Source organism: Chrysemys picta, chromosome 6 (genome assembly GCF_011386835.1).
Source record: "Chrysemys picta bellii isolate R12L10 chromosome 6, ASM1138683v2, whole genome shotgun sequence".
Classification (NCBI taxonomy): Eukaryota; Metazoa; Chordata; order Testudines; family Emydidae; genus Chrysemys; species Chrysemys picta.
The window spans coordinates 38,145,405-38,162,566 of NC_088796.1; the positions used below are offsets into that span (position 1 = coordinate 38,145,405).

The window sequence follows — 17,162 nt, forward strand, 5'->3', positions numbered from 1 at the left end:
GCGGGCCTGGGTTCCCCCCAAACCTCCCCATTGACCTGGACTGTGCGTTCTTCCAGAGGGGAAGGTCTCTGGACTGTTCCCCAACCCACATGGTGAATCTCTGAGGCAAGAAAATCTGCCAATAAGTGCAGGACCCACCAAGGTAGAGGAGGAACTTTATCACAACACGTAACATGTAACAAAAATGTTGCCCAATAATACAAATAGTTTATTCATTTTGCTTTTGTCTTGTAATAAAGCTTATTTTCATTAAGTAACCAGGATTCCCTAGATTTTGGGAGGAAAAGAATTAACAAGTGGTAATTAAATTAAAGTTTCATCTTTAAGAAGCCAATTTCAATTTGTTATATTCCCCTACACTTACTGGGTTCGGGCTGGTCCCTTAATCTTAGTTCAAGTGAAGCTTTTGGGACTCTCCCTGCCCCCAACTAGTATAGCTTCGTAACAACTTTAAGGGAGGCCACATTTTGGGTTTCACCATTCCTGGCAATTGTAAACTTAGTATTCTTTATATTAACACTTCTGAATTACTAGGATTTCCTTGAGTCCCTCCATTCCCCTTTCACTGGACTGGTGTATGGAATAATTTTTTTTTTTTTAAACAGCACATAAAATTTTTACAAATGTAATTCTGAAATGTGCACTAATACAGTACACAGGCTAAATTTTCATCCAGTTGCTTAGCACTTTGTCCCTTGTTGTTTGAATCCTGCTCCTCCATTTGGTATAAATGTTTCCCTTGGAAGTACTGCATCCCGGCTATCCTTCCTCCACTGGATGGGAAGCCTTTTAATGCAGCTCCTTAACTCAGTCCTCAGGGAATAGGGAGTGCCGCTCCTGTAGCACACCCAGCCCAGCAGTGGGCTAGGAACCGATCCACCAAGCCTCCCACATGACCGTACAGACCAAAGACCCTACCGACACATTCAGTTGAAATGAAGACATTCTGAAGGACTGTTTTTTACATTTCCATTTTATTCAAATTTTTCTTCTGACTTGAGGCTTGTTAAATCCAGAAGGTTACATTATAACACATCCATCACAGACAGGAGACTCTCAGCTTGCTGAGATTCCTCTAAATCATCTTAATGAGAAAGGGAGAGCAGGTCTTGCACACCCAGAATATGCAGGAGGTTCAACCTCCTAAGTCACAGCACATTGGCAGAGGCCCAGTGACTCAGCACTAGCTTTCCCTTTCTCCTCCTCATCCTGACTCTTTGGCTGTCACAGAAGCCAAGCCCCCATTCAGTGTTTGCCTGCTGCTATCTATGAATTTCCCCCTCCACTTGGGGGGTTTCATGCAGCAGATCTTATGATCATGTTAATGGGACCAGTAAGATCCTATTCCATGTAATTTGCTTCTATTTTTAAATACCTGGGATGGGGTCAGATATTAAATTGATGGGGGCTATATAAATACCTAGATAGAGAATACCAGCCCTGCTTCCTTCTAATTGGGGAAGCTGGATTCCATAATGCATCCATGGAGAGGCATCTGTAAAATGGGGATAATACAAAGGAACTGGGATTTACACACGCCAGCTCCTCTCCACACTCATCTTGTCCCAAACTGTCCCATTTAGAGCCCCTGAAAATAGAAGGAATCATCAGGCCTCACTATTTTAGTGACACCAGAAGAGAGATGGGGTGTACTAGCATCTGATCATCAGAAATTTTGCTTTTAATATTCAGCTCAACAACTAGGTACAATATACCAAATTGCTTTGCCTAAAGTTTGGGGGTGGGTGGGAAAGAGTGAGAAGGCCAGGTGAAATAAAAGAATACTATTTCAAAATATAGTAACAACACAGAAGAAACATTAAGACAGTACAAGAAAGTAACTTTACAAGAAAATCTCATTTCTGAAAGCCTGAGCTTTAAGGAACTCTACAAAGAAGCTGATGACAAATACTTGTTCAATTCTGCAGGTAAAGTCCCTTTCTTCACAAACATAGTGCATGAATGTCAGTTTTATATCAACAGCTAACTGAGGTTCATCCTTCATCATCACTGCTGCTCCATCCATCTTCAAATGCTGGATTTAAGCGTTGCTGAGGTAGGAGATAAAATAATTTGTTTTCAATAGTTTGCTTTTTAAAAACAGTGAAATAATTGAAATTTAATTATTTAATTAATAAAGATTTAATTATTAAGAACTAAATTCAGGTCACCACTCAAGTAATTTCTTATATTACTATTTGAATATAAACTATTCATTTTCTCTTATTTTTACTGCATTTTTGAAGCGGATGGTTGTCCATCCTATAAATTAATATTAGAGTAAATTATGAAAGAAAGTCATATCCTGCATATGACTGACTTAGTCACATGGTTTCTGGCACATGGATTGGAATGTAAAATTTCTTACCCAGTAATTTCCTTTCTGCTAACAGCATCTCCCACAATTCTGTTACATATGTGCTATTCCCTTCCTGTCTGCAATTTGCAGAGGCAGCTCAAAGCTGCAGCAGAGCCTGCGCTAGCCACACACCTTCTCCTGCTTGCTGCCAGATGATTCATTCCACAGCTGTGAAAAACCTCCTAGAAAATTAACAAACTTCAGTTCCAACTAATGAATTATGTACAGTAGGCCACTGCCTACTATCCAAATAAAATGCTGATCTTGATTGTGAAGCTATCCAGCAGGGGAGAATTGTGGATGATCCTGTTAGCAGATAGAAAATTTCTTACCCAGTAATTTTCTATTCTGCAGCCCAGCATCTCCCACAATTTGGATATGTATGAGAAGTAGCACACAGTGAACTGGAATAGGGAGGGACAGAGAAGTGAATATAAGAAACAGGATATGCCCCACTTTTGGAATTGTTCAAATGGCCAAGTTATGTCTGGACCACGACCCGCAGCACCTTCCTACCAAAGAGGCCTCTGTGGATACAGAAACTCCATCCTATAGTGTCTGATAGAGGCATTAGCCAATGATCACATGGCTGCTCCGCAGATCTCTGCCGTGGAAGTGCCTCTCTTTTGGCCTATGAGGTTGCCATGGATCTTGTAGAATGCACTTTGATTTTCCAGAACTGGCACGCTGAATGTCTTGTATGCCTCAGCAATGCATAGTCTGATCCACCTGATATGGGATAGCTTAGATACTAAGCCTTGGCACCTCGGGATGAAAGGAAATGAAGACGGCCTGATCACCTCAAGGATTCTGTATGCTTGATATAAATATTCAGTGCTCTTCTGACACCTAGGGTGTGCCACTGCTTCTTGGTCAGCTGCTGTGGCCATGGCCACAATGAACAGTCAGAGGCTCAAAAGGGTGGTTGGGTGGTTAGGGCTTTCAACACCAGTGGTAGTTCCTGCTTAGGGAAGATCAGTCTGACCACTGGTTTGGCCAGTCTGATTGCTCTGACAAATCTGCATATCTGAGGGTTCTGCCAAGGAGCCCAAGGATCCTCCGAATAGTACACTGCTTGCAGCTGGCAGGCTACAGTGCTGGGCCAAAGACCTTTATCCACACATTCCTGAAGGAAGTCCAGAGTGGCCAGAATCCCAGGATCCCTTGGATCTCCACTGTGCTCCTGCATCATGAACTGAATTTGGTCCATATTTAGGAGCAGGTTTTAGTGTGGAAACTCTCCTGGATATGAGTACAGTCCTGATCACTTTAGAAGACTAGCTGAGAGCAGCTAATGCTTCCCTTTCAATAGCCAAGCTGCCTGTTGAAGACTATCTGGGTCTGGGTGGACAAATGGGTTTTGTCAAAAGCTGCAACAGTGTTTCCAGATTTAATTATCCTAGATCAGAGTAGTAGGGTCTCCTTGGTTGGTATGGAATTAGCACTGTCTCCCTTCCTTCTTCTTGCCTTATCATTTGGATCACCTTCCCTAGAAGACGAAAAGGTGGGAACGTGTGAAGCAGGCCTTGCGGCCATCTGTGCAATGCAGCATCTGTCCCCATGGGGTCTACTTGCTAGGTGAAGAATTTTGGCCATTTTGTATTCTTGAAATTGACAACCAGGTCAACTGAAGGGAGATCAGAGTGAAGACTTCCTGGTGCAGGCATCACACGGAGTAGTTGACTTTGCATCTGCGGAGCCAGTCTGCTTTTAGGTTCAGCTCTCCCTTTTATGTGGATCACCTTTAGGGAAGGGAGAATCTTCTTTGTCCATTTCATTGTTTCCATCACTTGTGCATGTAGAGCTACACTCCTTGTTCCCCTTTCGTTGTTTATGTATGCAGTTGTGGCTGCGTAGTTGAACCACGACATGGCTGCCCTCCTGATGCACTATGCTCTTCTGGGTCCCGGAAGCACACCCCCCCCCCCCCCAGCCAGGCATCTGTTGTGCGAACCAACAGGCCGGGAATATATGTGAAGATCCCTGTGGATGTTCTCTGAGACTATCCATTATCTTAAGGGATTCAAGCACCTGGTTTGGAACTGGAAAGTGGTCTTGCATTCGCTCCAAGGAATGGTCCCATATGCTCAGAAGAAAGGCCTGGAGACACCGGATGTGCGACCTAGTCCTTGGGGAGACCCATGTGTACTAGAGCAGACGACCCAGTGGATAGAGACGCTGAGCTATGGTTGGCCTCATGCATTTGTCCAGCATGGATATGAGATCTTGGATCATCTGGAACCTGTCTAGATGGGTAGATCTTTGTCACTGAAGTTTATCTCCACTCCTAGGTGAATTATGTTTGTCTAAGGAATCAGGGAGCTTTTTCTGGTGTTATTGCAAAGTCTGGTGCTTGGAGACAATCCAGAGTCTAGGTTGTGGCAGTGCATGCTGTGGTTTGTGAGCTGTGCCTTGTTGTACAGCCAGTCACTTAGGACTCTGGGTGCAGAGGGTGAATCTGAAAGAAGGTTTTAGTTATGCTGAGGATTTTGTTGGTTTGACGGAATACTGATCTAGGTTTCCTTGGAAGCTTCTGCTTCAGGTTTCCCCCCCCCCACATGCCACTGTACAAGTACTGTAATGCAATCACTATCATGAAAGTGCAACTTAAGTTTTATGACTGCACTCAAAAACAAAACAACGTAAAAGTTTAGAGCCTACAAGTCAAAGCATGAAGGGGCATACGAATGTTTAGCATATCTGGCACGTAAATACCCTGCAACAGTCACTACAACAGTGCCATGCTAACGCTTATTCTCATTTTCAGGTGACGTAAATAAGAGGCAGGCAGCATTATCTCCCATAAATGTAAACAAACTTGTTTGTCTTAGCAACTGGCTCAACAAGAAGTAGGACTAAGTGGACTTGTATGAGGTGAATTGAAAAATACAATTGTTTTTACAGTGCAAATATCTGTAATAAAAAATATAAAGCGAGCACTGTACACTTTGTATTCTGTTGTAACTGAAATTACTATATTTAAAAATGTAGAAAAAGATCCAAAAATACATATAATAAATTTAAATTGGTATTCTATTATTGTTTAACAGTGCAATTAAAACTGATTAATCACGACTATATTTTTAATCTAGTTAATTTGTTTTGCATTAATTGCATGCATTAGCTGTGATTTATTGACAGCCCTAATATAAATACAAAAACACATTTTAGTTTAAGACTTGGTTTAATCAGGTGTGCTCATTTTGCTCTTGTGATACCTTAAAAGAAGGCATCAATGGGAAAACATGCATCATCATAATGCTCAAAAAGAAAGATCTATTAATAAAAAGTTTCTTCCAGGCCACTGACAGACATCCGATCTTGGAAAAGTACTGCAGGGATTTTTTTGGTTTGTATGCGTATGCAGACAACAGGGCCGTCCCTAGCCATTTGGGTCTAGGTCTGGGGCCCCACACAGCCCTCCCCCCCCCCCCCCCAAAGGGTCTGGAAGGCAGGAGCTGGCTGTGGGGATTAGCGGGAGGCCGGGAGCAGCCTGCTCTGCTTCCCTTGTCCCTGCCCCAGACCTGTCACTCAGGGGAGGAGGCTTGGGGGAAGGGATCCCCCACTCACCGGCAGCGGCAGGAAGCGGAGCAGCCCAGGCCCAGCCCACTCTACTCCACCAGCTCCCAGCCATGGTCCTCTGCTTCCAGCCACCAGTGAGAGCTGGGGGCGGTCCTTTCCCCAACCCGAGCGACATGACTGGGGCTGGGGCAAGGGAAGCAGAGCGGGCTGGGGCTGCATCTCTCTGCTTACCGCCGCTGGTGAGTGCGGGAGGCAATCCTTTCCCTGCACTCACTGGTGGCGGGAAGCAGAGCGCCGCGGCTGGGAGCTGGCGGAGTAGAGTAGGCTGGGATCGGGTTGCTCCACTTCCTGCCACTGCCGGTGAGTGGGGGTCACTGGGGGAAAGAGGTGAAATGGGGGTGGGCTGGGGCAGAGCAGAGGGGAAGGGTAGGAGGCAGAGTGGAGGGAGTTGTCCGGGGCCCCACATCCCCTTAGGGATGGCGAGGGATAGGGCTGGTCGCCGGGGCTGGTATGCAGCGTGGGCAATTTGGTGCCCTGAATTTCCTGGTGCCCTAGGCAGCTGCGTATGCCTAAGGACGGCCCTGGCAGGTAATGCCTTTTTCTTTTCTTCCCTGTCTGCTTATAGAGGGAAGTAGTACACTCTTCATCCTGATCTGGGGACTGTACAATAGAGGGGTACTGTTATACATCCCTCAATTGTGAAAATAGTTGTTAGAGGTCCCAGAAGCTTGAAAGATTGTCTGCCTGCTCCTCCTAGTCAGTAAGTACTGTATGAGCACCTAGTACCACTTGGAGCTATACTCAGGAAATCAGTAGTACTTTGAACATGGGAAGGGATTTCTCATGTACCCCTATGTAATCCTACAAAGGTGCCTCTGTTCTGGTCACAGACCGCCTGAAGTGCTCAAGGCTTTAATGTGGAGCCACCCTGTAGAGCTGGGAAGGGGCACTGAGAAACCCTTCCCCACCTTTCAGAGTCTGAGCCACTTTTCATGGCACAGCACGGTTTATGGCTGATGCTCAGAGGGCACAATTCCCATTCCGCTGCTGCCTCAGATTTCAGCCACTTTCCTGGCAGAGCGAGGGTCCTGGGGCTGAAAGCCAGACAGACCATGCAGCCAATTCACATGAGGCTGCAGTCTGAGGCAGGGCTGCACAGGAGGGAGATGCTTCTCTGAGTGCCTAGACATGCTGCAGGGTGGGAGAGGGACCGTGAGCATGCTACAGTGCACGGGGAGAGACTCTGTACAGGAGAAAAGCCCCAGCAAACACTCTTTCAGGAGGAGAAGGCAAAGGTAGGGTTGCCACCTGCCCAGGTTTTACCCAGACAGTCTGATTTTTGGCTTCTTGTCCGGGAGCCATTTAGGGTTGCCAGGTGCCTGATATTAGACGGGAAAGTCCAGTCAAAAAAGGGACCTGGCTGTGTCCGGTCAGATGTACTGACTGGACACCAAAAGTCCTGTTACTGCAGGGAGGTGCTAGGTCATTAACCCATACCAGCCCCTGCTTACCGGGGCCCCCTCCTACTTGCAGGAAGGCTCTTTGTCAGGCTGCAGCAGCTCCTGTCCCAGACATAGGGCAGAGGGAGCCCAGCTGGGGGAAGGGAGGGCACGTGAGCTGATTTTCAGTGGCACGCGCACTGCCCAGGTCCTGGCCACCACTCCGGGGGGCTCTGCATTTTAATTTAATTTTAAATGAAGCTTCTTAAACATTTTAAAAACCTTAAAAAGCAACAGAGGGTCCTGTGGCACCTTTAAGACTAATAGAAGTATTGGGAGCATAAGCTTTCGTGGGTAAGAACCTCACTTCTTCAGATTCAGACTAACAGGGCTACCCCTCTGATACTTAAAAACCTTATTTACTTTACATACAATAGTTTAGTTATATATTATAGGATTATAGAAAGAGACCTTCTAAAAACGTTAAAATGTATTACTGGCACGCAAAACCTTAAATTAGAGTGAATAAATGAAGACTCACCACACCACTTCTGAAAGGTTACCGACCCCTGATCTAGAGAGCAATGGAGGGGGAGAAGAGCAAGTGATTGGGGCGGGCCCCTGAGGGAAGAGGCAGAGAAAGGGGCAGGGCCTTGGGGGTCCAGTTACCAGCAATTAGAAAGGTGGTGACCCTAGGCAAAGGAGAAGTGGTTTAATCCCTGATTTTCACCCCACCCCACAACAATAGTACTTGCTCCCTTGTACAGGACACTCTTGCTTTTGCCTTTCTGGGACCCAGAGTCTGGGATAAGTCCTGCAAAATCCAGAGAGTATAGTGAGAAGCTGGATTCACGGTGTGAGGAAGCGGAGCTGTGTAGGAGCCCTGCTTCTCTCCCCAGAGATTCTAGGACCCATTTTAGGACTTGTGGGGTGACCCGTAGCCTTTGTTGCTCCAGTATTTACCCCCTGGGTTGAGTCCTCCTCATCCTCAGAGCCTCACCCTGGTCTGCTCTGTCTCCCCTGGTTGGGTTTTGCAGTGGAGTTGCAGCTACCTGGGGAGGAGGGGCCCCCAACATGCCTGTCTGACTCAGAGCCCCATGCCCTAGCAGAGAGAGTTGGCTGGCTGGGCACATTTTACCTTCTGCCAAGCCTGAGAAACTTAATGCATATATAGAGCACCTTTTGGATTTTGCCTGGTGTTTGTGCAGCTGCTCTGCCATACCTGAAAGAGGGCAGAGGAGCTTGGCAGGGAGGCACTACTAGGGTTGCCAACAACGTTCCCTCTAACTTTTCCCATCCATCTGCAGAATTAATTTTGCTATATGCACCAATATGGAGGTGATGTGTGGCATGGGTGGAGCCGAGGGGTTTAGAGTGTGGAAGGGGGCTCACAGGTGAAGCCGATGGTTGGAGTGCAGGGGGGTTAGGGCTACAGCCTGGGGTGCGGGCTCTGGAGATGAGAGGTTTGGGGTGTAGGCTGCCCCGGTGCTGCGGCGGGGAGAGACGACTCCCCGCAACCCTCTCTCACTGCAACAGCTCCGGGGCTAGGTGCCTCTCCCTCGCAGCATCTCTGTGGCTGGGAGGGAGAAGCACCGCTCCCCGCCCCAGAGCTGGGAGGGAGGGGCGTCGCTCCCTGCCACGCCGCCGCCCTGGATCCGGGAGGGAGGGGCGTCGCTCCCTGCCGTGCCGCGGCCCCGCAGCTGGAGGAGTTAAGTGCTTTCCCCCTTGGTGGCCTCCTGCACGGCCACACAGGTGCTCACCTTAGACCGAACTTAGGTTGTCAACTCGCCACGATTGCCCTGGAGTCTACAGGAATTAAAGACTAATCTCTACCTAAAGATTATGTCATGTGATGAAACCTTCAGGAATAAGTCTAATCAAAACTGGCAACCCTAGGCACTGCTGGGGATGCTGCTCACATCCCAGACCAGAAGGAGGCACTGAAGCTTGAAAACAAATAAAAACGCTTTAACTGTCCAAAAAAACAGGTACATATAACAAATCTGAAGAGGAATGATGCAAACCACCACCTGACTGATGTAGCAGAGGCAGAAGATCTGGCAGCAAACAGGAGAAGGGGTATGGCTTGCAGAGGCAGTGCTGCACCTTTTAACTGTCACAGGAAACTGTAGACAGGAGAGGAGTAGCCAATATGTATCAGAATCGTAGTCGATGCTGGGCTGCTGAAACTTTACAAATATCTGAAATTACTTTCAATATATTAAGTACGATAGCCAACTTTAGTTTTGTGTTGGTGGTCTTAAAAATCTAGAACAGATTTCCAAACTCAGGAGCAGTTAAAAGTCACATGTGTGTCTTTGATGATGAGTAAGGCTATGGTTTAGTCATGAGTATTTTTAGTAAAAGTCAGGGACAGGTCCTGGGCAGTAAACAAAAATTAATGGTCCATGACTTGTACTATATACCCCTAAAACTTGGGCCGGAGGTGCTCTTGGGGGGTGGTCCAGGGCACCACAGGTGCTGTGGGGAGTGATCTGGGACCCCGGATGGTGCTGGGGGGAGGCAGGCGGCGGCCCGCGGCCCTGGCTGGTGCTGGGGGAGGAGGGCAGCACAGGGTCGGTGACCCCTGCTGTTGCTGGGGGGAGGGGGGAGAGGATTGGCGGGACTGGCAGGCTCCCTACCGGGCTCCACACAGCTCCCCGGAAGTGGCCAGCATGTCCCTGCAGCTCCGGCTCCGCAGCTCCCATTGGCTGGGAACCACAGCCCTGATCTCCTGCCCCAGCAGTGGCTGGTGCGACTGGCCCAGGGGCTGTCTCATCTGCTCGGGCAGCCCCGGAGCTAACCACACCGGCCGCTGCAGAAATCAGAGGTCACGGAATCTGTGACTTATGTGACAGACATGAAGCCTTAATGATGACAGCAAGCCTTAGAGACCAATAAGTGAGGGAAGCAATGTATATGCCTTTGGAAGATACTGCTGCTTAGGTTTTCCCTTTGGAAGCTGAAATTAGAGGTACTGCTACCGAGAGACACACACTACTCTAGTTATCACAAAATAGTTACAAAACAAACAAAATAAAGACTTTTTAAAAATAACTTCACAAATATGCAGTATCATCTATAAATCATGAAACAGCTAACAGATCTCCAGTTTAAAAAAAGGATGATGAAACTGGACCCCATTTCATAAATAGATCCTGTAAGACAGAGGTCTATGTCTAAATTCACTTTACAATAATGTATAAGAAATGAGATTGTTTAAAAAAAAAAAAATAAAGATTTCCAGACTTTGTTTAATAGGCTTCAATGCTTCATTAAAAATCTGTAGATGTATCAAAAGTTTCTTGGGAACTTGGATAGTAAATACAGGGCAGCCCCGCCTTTCTTGTGTCTCTGACAGACTCTTGAGTAAGCTTGCTTAGAATTTTCTTGATGTACTTCCAGATCCAACAGTAATTGGATGTGAAAAACTGCTACCCTTAAATCTCACTGTTCGTTTACTGCTCTGTAATTTTTTAATTTCGTTACTATATTTCCAAAGGACCTTAAACTATGGCAGGTAAAATGTAGTATGGAAATTAGAAAGGCTAAGAAGAAAGTCAAAAGTCAAATAGCCAAACAACATAAAAACAAGAAACACTTTAAATACAGGAGAAGCAGGAAGTTTAGTACAGAACTGGCTACTCTGCACTAGAAGAAAAGCACATTGCAGAGAAAAGACAGCTAGATCATTTCTGTGCATCAATCTTTACTGCAAAGGGCAATAGGGAAATATTTTCTTCATATCTAACTTTTTTTTTTTTTTTTTTTTTTTTTACAGCAAAGGGAAAGTACAATTGACATTCATAGAACTTTCTATACCTTTGCAGCATCTTCATCAGGCATTGGCTCTCGTAGAGCTGGCACCCACGCAAGTATATTGCAATCTTTGCTACCACTATATAGTTCCTGTGAAAAAGAAAGCAAAAATAATGTCACTCAGTGTTTACTGAATATTGAACAAGAAATGCTTATGAGAAATATTACATTTAAGTGAAGTTTAATGTTTAGAAATAAAGAAACATTCTTAGAATCCAATCTGTAATGTAATCTAGATCACTGCAGATTTTAAAATGTAAAAGACAATCGGACACAACTGCTGCTAATTTCCTTAGGAAGAATTTACCAAAATAGCATTGCTACCATTTAAATTGACTTTACTGTTAAATTTAACTCATTTCTCATCTCCCTGCCAACTGTATTCCAAGTTTCTTTAGAGCAAAACTTCTTCCTTTGACACCATAGATCAATAATTTAGGTTTTGTCTACATGGAGGGTTTAAACCAAATTAAGTCGAGTTAATTCTGTTTGAAAATGCTTGTATACACCTGACGCAATCCACTGTAGTATACTAACTCTTCATTTACAATAAACTCTGGAGTCCTTCCAGGTAACCTAATTTTGCTGTGAATTGAGTTAGTACAGTGTATTGTTCATGTGCACGCGATGCTGCTGCAAACTACTTGGCAGTCCTCGAACAGCTATCCCACACTGCTTTCCAAGCAATCATTACTGACTTGTCTGTTTAATTGTGTGCCCTCCCCTGCTCTGGCGTCAAGTTTGCTGGATGTTCCATCCTCTGTTTAAAAGCTGGCATGGGATCAGATTTTGCCCATTTGCTCCTGGATTCTAGTATATCAGAACTACTGCAATATTACTCTGGAAGCCCTACAACATGCCTCAAGCAGCCGCTTAGAGCCGTGTTAAGACACTGAATCTCATCACAACCTGAGGTGGAGCATCCGTGCCGTAAACTCTTGTGGTCAGGCACTGCAATAAAGATCTTTTTTGTGGACATTGCTAAGCAGAAGTCTGCGACTAGGATGCCGACCAGTGACAGATAATGAGCAAATAGCTCAGGAGAATCTATATTAAAACAAGGGATGACATTGCCTAGCATGAAATGAGGACATTGAAATAACAGACATCATGGAAACTTCATGGAATGAGGATAATCAGTGGGACACAGAAATAACAGGCTACAAAATACATAGGAATAACAGAGTAGGTCAGGCTGGTGGGGGAGTGACACGATACGTCAAAGCATAAAGTCAAATAAAGTAAAAATCTTAAATGAATCAACTACCATAGACTTCTCTATCGATTAAAAATTTCATGCTTGACTAGTAAGTGTACAGCAGGAGGAATATACTACTGACCACCTGACCAGTATGGTGACATTGACTGTGAGGTGCTTAGGGAGATTAGAGAGACTACTATTGCATCTTCTACCTTCGTAATGGGGGATTTCAACAATCCTTACGTTGACTGTGTATGTGTCATCTTAGCAGAGAACATTTTTAGACCCCATAAATGATTGCTTCTTGGAGCAGCTTATCCCCGAACCCACAAGGGGAGAGGCAATTCTTGATTTAGTCCTCTGTGGAGCACAGGATCTGGTCCAAGAAGTGAATATAACTGAACTGCTCAGTAACAGCGACCATAATGTAATTAAATTTAACATTTAAGGAAGAAAATACCAAAGAAAGTCACCACAGTAGCATTTAACTTCAGAAATGAGGAAGCTAGTGAAACAAATTAAATGCAACAGTCCCACAGAAATACCTGTAAACTACAAACCCCAGAATAGAGGATCAATCTAAACATATACTCCAAATACCAAAACAATGCCACCATTGCTAAACAGCACAGTAAATGAGGCAGATAGAGGCAAAAGGGCATCCTTTAAAAATTGGAAGTGAAATCCTATTGAGGAAAATAGAAAGGAACATAAACAGATATAAAATTATAAGGCAAGCCAAGAAAAAATTTGAAAAGCAACTAACTAAAGACAAAAAATACTTTGCTGTTACATTTTAAGTACATCAGAAGCAGGAAGCCTTAGTTGCGGAACTATTAACTAAGGTTTGTAACCTGTCCTTTAAATCAGCTTCTGTACCCAATGATCAAGTATCAGGGGGTAGCCGTGTTAGTCTGTATCTACAAAAACAACAAGGAGTCTGGTGGCACCTTAAAGACTAACAGATTTATTTGGGCATAAGCTTTCGTGAGTAAAAACCTCACTTCTTCGGATGCATAGAGTGAAAGTTACAGAAAGTCATTGTACCCAATGACTGGAAGTTAGCTAATGTAACGCCAATATTTAAAAAGGGCTCTAGAGGTGATCCCAGCAATTACAGACTGGTAAGTCTAACATCTGTACCGGGCAAATTAATCGAAACAATAGTTAAAAATAAAATTGTCCGACACATAGAAAAACAAACTGTTGAGCAATAGTCAACATGGTTTCTGTAAAGGGAAATCGTGTCTTACTAATCTATTAGAATTTCTTGAAGGGGTCAACAAACATGTGGACAAGGGGGATCCAGTGGACATAGTGTACTTAGATTTCCAGAAAGCCTTTGACAAGTTCCCTCACCAAAGGCTCTTATGTAAATTAAGCTGCCATAGGATAAAAGGGAAGGTCCTTTCATGGATTGAGAACTGGTTAAAAGACAGGGAACAAAGGGTAGGAATTAATGGTAAATTCTCAGAATGGAGAGGGGTAACTAGTGGTGTTCCCCAAGGGTCAGTCCTCGGACCAATCCTATTCAACTTATTCATAAATGATCTGGAGAAAGGGGTAAACAGTGAGGTGGCAAAGTTTGCAGATGATACTAAACTGCTAAAGATAGTTAAGACCAAAGCAGACTGTGATGAACTTCAAAAAGATCTCACAAAACTAAGTGATTGGGCAACAAAATGGCAAATGAAATTTAATGTGGATAAATATAAAGTAATGCACATTGGAAAAAATAACCCCAACTATACATACAATATGATGGGGGCTAATTTAGCTACAACAAGTCAGGAAAAAGATCTTGGAGTCATTGTGGATAGTTCTCTGAAGATGTCCGCACAGTGTGCAGAGGCAGTCAAAAAAGCAAACAGGATGTTAGGAATAATTAAAAAGGGGATGGAGAATAAGACTGAGAATATATTCTTGCCCTTATATAAATCGATGGTACGCCCACATCTCGAATACTGCGTACAGATGTGGTCTCCTCATCTCAAAAAAGATATACTGGCACTAGAAAAGGTTCAGAAAAGGGCAACTAAAATGATTAGGGGTTTGGAATGGGTCCCATATGAGGAGAGATTAAAGAGGCTAGGACTCTTCAGCTTGGAAAAGAGGAGACTAAGGGGGGATATGATAGAGGTATATAAAATCATGAGTGATGTGGAGAAAGTGGATAAGGAAAAGTTATTTACTTATTCCCATAATACAAGAACTAGGGGTCATCAAATGAAATTAATAGGCAGCAGGTTTAAAACAAATACAAGGAAGTTCTTCTTCACGCAACGCACAGTCAACTTGTGGAACTCCTTACCTGAGAAGGTTGTGAAGGCTAGGACTATAACAGCGTTTAAGAGAGAACTGGATAAATTCAAGGTGGTTAAGTCCATTAATGGCTATTAGCCAGGATGGGTAAGGAATGGTGTCCCTAGCCTCTGTTTGTCAGAGAGAGATCACTTGATCATTGCCTGTTGGTCCACTCCCTCTGGGGCACCTGGCATTGGCCACTGTCTGTAGACAGGATACTGGGCTAGATGGACCTTTGGTCTGACCCAGTACAGCCGTTCTTATGTGATGTTCTAAAAAGTCAGTGGGGCCACTGGATCGAGGTGCTAAAGGGGCACTCAAGGGAGACAGGGTCATTGCAGAAAAGCTAAAAGAATTCTTAGCGCTGGTCTTCAGGGAGAGAATATGAGGGAGATCCCTACATCTGAGCCATTTTTTTTTTAAAAGGTGACATAGCTGAGGAACTCTCCCAGAATGAGGCATCAATGGTTCTAAAACAAGGTTTTAGAACAAACTAATAAATTAAACAATAAGAAGTTATCAGGAAACTGCTATACACAAGATTTCTGAAGGAGTTTAAATATGAAAGAGCAAAAACTACTAACTGTGGTATGAAGCAACAAAGAGTCCTGTGGAACCTTAAAGACTAACAGATGTATTGGAGCATAAGCTTTCGTGGGTGAATATCCACTGAATGTCATGTCATGTGTCTGACGAAGTGGGTATTCACCCACGAAAGCTTATGCTGCAATACATCTGTTAGTCTTTAAGGTGCCACGGGACTCTTTGTTGCTTTTTACAGATCCAGACTAACACGGCTACCCCTCTGATACCTAACTGTGGTATATAACCTATCACTTAAATCAGCCTCTGTATCAGACGATTAGAGGAGAGCTACTGTAACAGTGATTTTTAAAAATGCCTCTAGATGGGATCCTTGCAATTACAGGCCGGTAAGCCTACCTTCAGTATCAAGCAAACTGGTTGAAACTATAGGAAACACAGATGAACAAGATATGTTGGGGAAGCGTCCATACAGCTTTTGTGAAGTGAAATCATTCTGTACCAATCTACTAGGACCAGAACTGTTCAACATATTCATAAATTATATGGAAAAATGGGATTAACAATGAGGTGGCAAATTTTGCAGACAATACTAAATTATTCAAGATAGTTAAGTCCAAAGCTGACTGCAAAGAGTTACAAAGGGGTCTCCCTAAACTGGGTGACTGAGCAACAAAATGGCGGATGAAATTCAGTGTTGATAAATGCAAAGTAAGGAATAGCTAAATAGTCATTCCCTTTTATAGCTCACAATTCCCACTCCTGTAGCACTTCTGGGGAGACCATCTTGGTAAATAACTTCACAGAGTATCTTCCTGGACTGCCCTTTCCCTTTTTGAATAATGCCATTCTCTGCCTGCCAATCACCTGTCTCCGTGTAACATTATCCAGAGTCAGGACAACCTAAAAGGGGCTTGGGGGGTTTACTATCTAGTTTGTACTCAGATGCACTCTACTAAGCCCTCTGACACCATATAGACACCTCCATAATTCCCTTCCCCCACCACAAGACCAGGAACATAATTCTTAAAAACACCAGACTCCAAGGCACAATAGCAAAGCCAATCAGCATATCCTGCACAGACAAAAATGCCAATGCATACAAAGCTTATCTCTGAGGTACCCTCAAAACTGGGAAGAATCTCAGGGAGGTGAAGTCAGAAATGCTTATTAAAAAAATGCTGTCACAGCCTCTCTGGAATATGAATAATCAATTGTGATTTTTATTAATACTCCCACAACTATGGCACCTACACTGGCCAGACCCTCAAGGACAGGGACTCTATGAATGGCTGAGTAGGGTGGCTAACCTAAGGGAGAAAAAAAATTGAGAAAACTTGTGATGAAATATCGGACTTCATTGCAGTGTTCCTCCCAGTACCACAAAAACACCAAACAAAACACTCCCCTGCCCCCCAAAATAGCAGAGAGGTGCAGACAGTATTTGAGGGTGGAGAGAAAGACAGACAGAGAGCGCTAGAGAGATTGTGGGAGTGGCCAAGGACAGCATGGCAGTTGCCTGGGGCAGCCCTGCCATGACAAAAAACAGCTCCAAAAAAGACAGGGAGATGCAGAAGCAATAAAAAGCCAGAATGCCCTGCTGAAGTGCATATTGCTGTTGGTGAACAGTCTGCACTGTCTGCTATCCTTACACCCTGCCATGTTATGCAGCCCCTAGACAATAGAGACTACTGGGAACAACAATATTACTGTATTGTGCCCCTGCAGCAGTGCTCCCAAAGGCCATTCCCTTCATAGGGCACTGAACAGCTGCACCTGGGATCCCAGCTCTTTTGAGCCCTGTAGCACTCCTGATACCTTTGAGCCTCACCACTAAATATCGGAAGGCTCACAAACAAGAAGAGAGAGATGCAAAATATATATTCGCCTATGACTTTAAGCCTCCCTGCTCCTAGTGTTGTGCCCAGAACTGCACTGTTGCACTTTGGTATTTTGTTTCACTATTGTTTTAATT

At 44.4% G+C, this 17,162-nt stretch overlaps 1 protein-coding gene across 8 annotated transcripts in view; it reads right to left on the bottom strand.

The window, feature by feature from the left end:
• Window positions 1-955: 955 nt before the first annotated feature.
• The window catches only part of ERCC8 (ERCC excision repair 8, CSA ubiquitin ligase complex subunit), a 61,808-nt gene continuing 45,601 nt past the window's right edge, over window positions 956-17,162 (bottom strand). For 4 of the 8 annotated variants that reach the window (XM_008174480.4, XM_008174479.4, XM_005281021.4 and 1 more), the window contains 3 exons: window positions 11,143-11,229; window positions 9,351-9,509; window positions 956-2,051 (listed from right to left, as the gene is read on the bottom strand). In XM_008174480.4, coding sequence (XP_008172702.1) covers window positions 1,995-2,051; window positions 9,351-9,509; window positions 11,143-11,229 — 303 coding nt within the window. In that variant the 3' untranslated portion in view covers window positions 956-1,994. Of the gene's footprint in view, window positions 2,052-6,797; window positions 7,073-9,350; window positions 9,510-11,142; window positions 11,230-17,162 lie in introns of those variants that run through there. The other 4 variants (XM_065599014.1, XM_005281022.4, XM_008174481.4 and 1 more) reach the window with 2 other exon arrangements.